The sequence below is a fragment of the Poecilia reticulata genome, linkage group LG4 (assembly GCF_000633615.1).
Source record: "Poecilia reticulata strain Guanapo linkage group LG4, Guppy_female_1.0+MT, whole genome shotgun sequence".
NCBI lineage: Eukaryota > Metazoa > Chordata > Actinopteri > Cyprinodontiformes > Poeciliidae > Poecilia > Poecilia reticulata.
Genome location: NC_024334.1, coordinates 22,669,625 through 22,674,772, shown reverse-complemented (window position 1 = coordinate 22,674,772; position 5,148 = coordinate 22,669,625). Strand labels below are relative to the sequence as shown.

At 39.0% G+C, this 5,148-nt stretch overlaps 1 protein-coding gene across 1 annotated transcript in view; it reads right to left on the bottom strand.

The window, feature by feature from the left end:
- The window catches only part of hcn2b (hyperpolarization activated cyclic nucleotide-gated potassium channel 2b), a 44,631-nt gene that overhangs the window by 33,923 nt on the left and 5,560 nt on the right, over positions 1-5,148 (bottom strand). Inside the window, exon 3 of the mRNA XM_008407211.2 lies at positions 486-647. Coding sequence (XP_008405433.1) covers positions 486-647 — 162 coding nt within the window. The remainder of the gene's footprint in view (positions 1-485; positions 648-5,148) is intronic.

Genomic DNA, 5,148 nt, shown 5'->3' with positions numbered 1-5,148 from the left:
AGTTTTCTCATGTTTTTCTTAGGTTAGGAAGGTAAGTTTTTTTGTACTTTGGTTTATTTACTTTTGATTAGGTAAGCTTCTCTTATTATTTAGATAGGTTCGTTTTGTTTGTTGTTTTCGGCGATAGCTCACTCTGAAGCCAGGTACTCCAGTTGTAACATCTTGATAAAAAAAAGATATACCTGTTTTAAAAAATAAATCATTATCAACTGTTCAATTTTGTGTGTGTCGGATGTTGAGATCGGAGGAGGATGGATCCTTCATGTTGCGACCTGGCCCCCCTAGACTGGTCGTAACAGTGTGAAAGCTCCTCTTTGGGTGAAGCTCATTTTCTTAATCTGACTGCATTTAACTCTCCGCTTTGCTCCAGCGGAGAATGTGTTCCATGTTTTGATTGTCGCTGATTTGTTGCCCGGCGTTTGTCGTCTGCAATTTCCGGCACGAGCTCATTAAGAAGCGCCATAGAAACAAGGCGCACTGCTCACCACCATCTTGTTCAGTGACACCCAGCAGTCAGACGGGAAGTCCTGCAGCATGGGAACGAGGAACTGCAGACAGCCGTCCCAGTGGCACAGCAGCAGCATCATCCCGATCAGGTTGAATATTCTCATCACAGCACTGGCCAGGTCATAGGTCATGTGGAAGATCTGTCAGCAGGAGCAGAGACGGGAAGAGAGGTTACACAACCGGAGATACGTGTGATTTGAATTAACAACCATTGTTTTAACAGGCACAGTCACAGCTCGGCGAATGGCAAACACAGACAGATCTGTTTTCACCGCCGGTCCAGAATGGTGTAACACATTCATCGGCAACAGATTTCCAAGCTTTGTTTTGGAAGATGTGGCTTTTATTTGACCAATCTACTCTACAGACTAGGTCTTCATTAACCGGAAAGCTTTCCGCGACAGCAGCTTTTTATGAAGCAATAAGGGTGATTTTTTGGGGGGTTTTATGGGGAAAACAAGTTAAATATAAGGTGAGGTACAATAATGAATTGTCTTTGACTCATAGAAAAGATTTAAATACTCTTCATGTCAAACAAATCACATGCAAAAATCTGTGGCTGATGACTTAGACCACCAGAGTTCAACTAATATGGACTAGCCAGCTGCTGCTGACACAAAAAAAGATGCAAAATCTATGAATTGTGTCTTGTTTATAGATTTAATCAATTGAAGGTGCAATTGTAAATAACAGTAGAGTTTATAACAATGTGCCAACAGTGTCTGGAAAAGTTTGATTGAGGTATTTTATATGTCTGAATAAACATGGCGAAATATCTGTCTTTATTTTTTCTTTCTCTTTCTCCCATTCTTTTACTTTCATCCATCCATCCATCCATCCATCCATCATCAGTGGAGGACTATCCATTTAAAGATGTGCAATAACAGAGAAAAATAAAAGCAAACAATTATTTGTTGGAAACCAGATAAAAATATTGTGTCCCAATACAGTTGCACCAATTCTAGAGCAAAGTTGATTTTACTCATTACCATTAGATCTAGGCTTATAAGAATGTGCTTTAAACAAACAAATCTAGTACTTATTTCTACGTGTCACATTGAACATGACGCACTCATCTGCAGAGGGGCGGAGACGTGTATTCAAAGGTCTAATACAACAGGTTTAGAGCCAGGTCGCAGGTGAAAAGTCGTGAACGTTCAAGGAAGAAATTTTGATAAAAATGAACATCTGGGCAATTTGCTTGGTGTTGTTTCTCTGCTTAAGGTAAGAGTCTGGTCTCAGCCTGGTAAACACTAATCACTGCTGTCTCCTTGGCAATCATCCAGGCCTGGTTGCCACTGTGTGCGTGTGTCTGTGTGCGAGGGGAGGCGGGTTGGTGGGGGGTAATTTTACATGGTGTGAAATCCTTATTTAACTGGGCCAACTGGAGGCTTCGCTAAATCATAAATAAAAGTGTATTTGCCCAAAAGGGACAGGAGAAGTGTCCAACAGGCAGGCGAAGTAGGCCAGACACTGCATGTCTGCTTTATAAGTTGATATATTTATGTGTGGCTGAGAGCCCCCGGCTCTGAGAGCCCAGCTGATGGCTTCTTGTTCCAGAGCATGCTAATCTCTCACAAGATACACGTGAAATAGGCCGAAAGTGTCTGGAGATGTAAACGATCAGGCACTGTCAGGAATTTTACAGCTTGGGAGCAGTGAGGTCGGGAGATTCTGTAATTCCTCCAGTCGCATCAGAGACCCTGGCGACAGCAGCTGGGAGGTCGCTGGAACATTAAAAACAAAAATAATATTATACTCCACTTGCGATATGCATGTTGTGACGTTCAGTGGTTTACACAGACCTATCCTGGGAAGGATCTTAGCTGCTAATGAAGCACTGAAGTCTTTTTTTTTTCCCAGGAAGAAACAATAATACAAAACACATTCTCTGTAACTACTAAAAATAAGCGCACATGCTTGATTTTATTGTGAAGGTTGGGAATTATACTCACCGGCTCAAATATATACATAAAATCCACTGGTTTTTAAATAAATAGCCTCCAGGAACCTGCACTAAAACCACATGCTTTGTGTTGCCGTCAACAGCTAACAGGGATATTTCTGGTTTCTTATTTATAGATACATAGAAATTGTGAAGTTTATTCATAACTGGCTGGTTTAGTGAAAGAGAGGCAACTTTTAAACATAGTTCATAAAATTTCAGCAGAGTTAAATTTAGGACATACTAGAAATTTCATGCAAGCCTTCTTTATCAAAACTGAACCAAGTTTTTGATGCGTGTTTGGCTTCAGCTAACAACCTAAGCTGTCGGCCCTAGAAGGATTTCTTAAGATGTTCAAGAGCAAACTGGGCACTACCTAAACCTACGCAATGGACTTTAAGATAATTCAGTGCCACTGGGCCTTATTACATGTTAGGGGTTAATCAGAAGAACTAAACTTTGCAAATACTGAGCTTATTTCTTGTGAAGACATGAGAATTGTTTGTAGGGATCAATATGAAACTTTTAAATCTAGGGCTACGGTGGTGGTAGCATCATGCTGAGGGTCTGTTTGACTGCAAGAAGGACTGGTGCACTGCCCAAAATTGATGGCACAATAAAGATAAAGGATTTCCACTAAATTATTTGACACGAACACAAAACCTGATCTTAAAAGGCATGCCAGTTTTTACATAGGTCTCCTCTTCAGGAGACCATAACGTAAAAAAGTGTGATAATTATCACTAAACTGCACACGTCTACTGGGTTTAATTGCATTTTCAAATTTATTGTTACTTATTGATGCTTTCATAAGACTAACGGTAGAGAAAATAGTCAAAGTAGCAATTCTGACAGTGCTGCCAGTTTTGAGGTCTGAAACACTTATTGTTTCCTATATAAATCTAAATTCTTATCATAAAGAGCACATTTGTTTACGATAATGAAAAGTAACATAAAAGATTGCCATCTCTTTTTACCATACCGTAGTTCATGTAAGGAGTTCATAGGAGGAGTGACTAAATATCTAGTATGAATTGGTATTGATTTCTATAAAATGAAATAAATAATTTCAAGTACAGGATTTTTTTTTAAATATATAGTCATGCTCAAGTAAAGTGAATTGTGAGTTTGGCTCCAAAGTAATGCGGGCTTCTCTTACCAGATCAGCAGAATAAATGATTTAAATAAAAAACGCTTTTAGATTCTGCAAATATCTCCAATGAACAAAGTTCTTCTTCCCTTCTTTAATCTGTTGTACTCATTAATACTGTATAATTCACCACCAAAGCTGGTTCTTTTTCTCCCTTTTGTTTCGTTGTTTAGCATCTGCATTTGAAAAATGTCCATTGACTTGATGACTTGGGTCGGTTAAGGAGGAGCAAGATGGACAAGATGTGGAGCTCACCCTTTGATTAGGCGCCATTTACATTGTGATTAATGAGTCTCCAGGACTAATACTCCTCCTGACACCATAACAGCGCCTGGCTATGTGTCACTGTCACACCACAATCTGGGTCATAGCACATCACTGTGACCACAACTGGAAGGAGGTGTATATATATATATATATATATATATGTATATATATATATATATATATATATATATATATATATAATACTAATCCATTCCTTCATACTGTGTGGATGCTGGACTCAGACTCTCATTAACCTGAAAACAAAACAGCAGCATCATGTGGTTCCTGCATCAGGAAATTACCCCCATATGTTCTCACTGATGCTCATGGCTTCCTTAGTGCTGGTTAAAATTTCTGACCAGGTAAAAAAAAAAAAAGCCTTCTGTTTGAGTCCTCACCTGGAAAAGGTTATTGAAATCATTACAACACACAGGTGATCTTCTAGAGAGCCCACCTGCAGAGAAGTAAGCTGAGCAGAGAGGAGGGGGGGTCTAAAGTCTGGATCGAGCTGAGCAGAGCTGAGCTTGGCTGAACTAAGCAGTTCAGGCCAGAGCCATTATTTTTGCTGCTGCGTTTGAATCGGTAATTGTGCCTCTCACTGAACTTAAATTACCACTCTGTAATCAGAGGAGCAGCGGCTTCTTCAGAGCGAGAGCACACAAACACACACACACACACGTTGGATGGTAGATGTTTGGTTTGTCAGACTGATCTGTTTGTGCGCAAATTAATAAAAGTACATGTGGCTGGTAAACCAGGCAGTAACTGTTGTTTGTGCAGCCAGGATGGAGCATATGACGGACGATAATGCATCTGTCCACTGATGAAGCTTATTTTCTCTACAAAATGATGAGTCATCCATAAGTTGTTTTTATTTTTCTTTCTTGTGTTATTTTAAGATTTTCTGTGACTTTTCAAGTATCTTATACATTTTTCAGGCCGTTTTAAAGCTGAATGTAAAAAACTCAAAGGTTGAACCAGTGTTAAATCAAAATAAAATAACTTGTCAAAAAAAATGTTAGCAAAGACAGAGCAGCTGAAAGTTAATGGATCTTGTAGGTCTTGTGTTAGATGCTGTTAATCTGCTTGGACTTTTATTACAGGCCTGACTCATTTCTGTTTGTCCTCCACTTATCCAGTTTAACTGGACAAGTTTCAAAATAAATAGAAATATGATAAGTGTTTAATAAATAAGGACAAATGAAAGAACTGAAGAGAAACTAAATCAACTTGATTTAACAGGGAACAAATGAAGAGAAGCAGAAGTAGAAAAAATAAA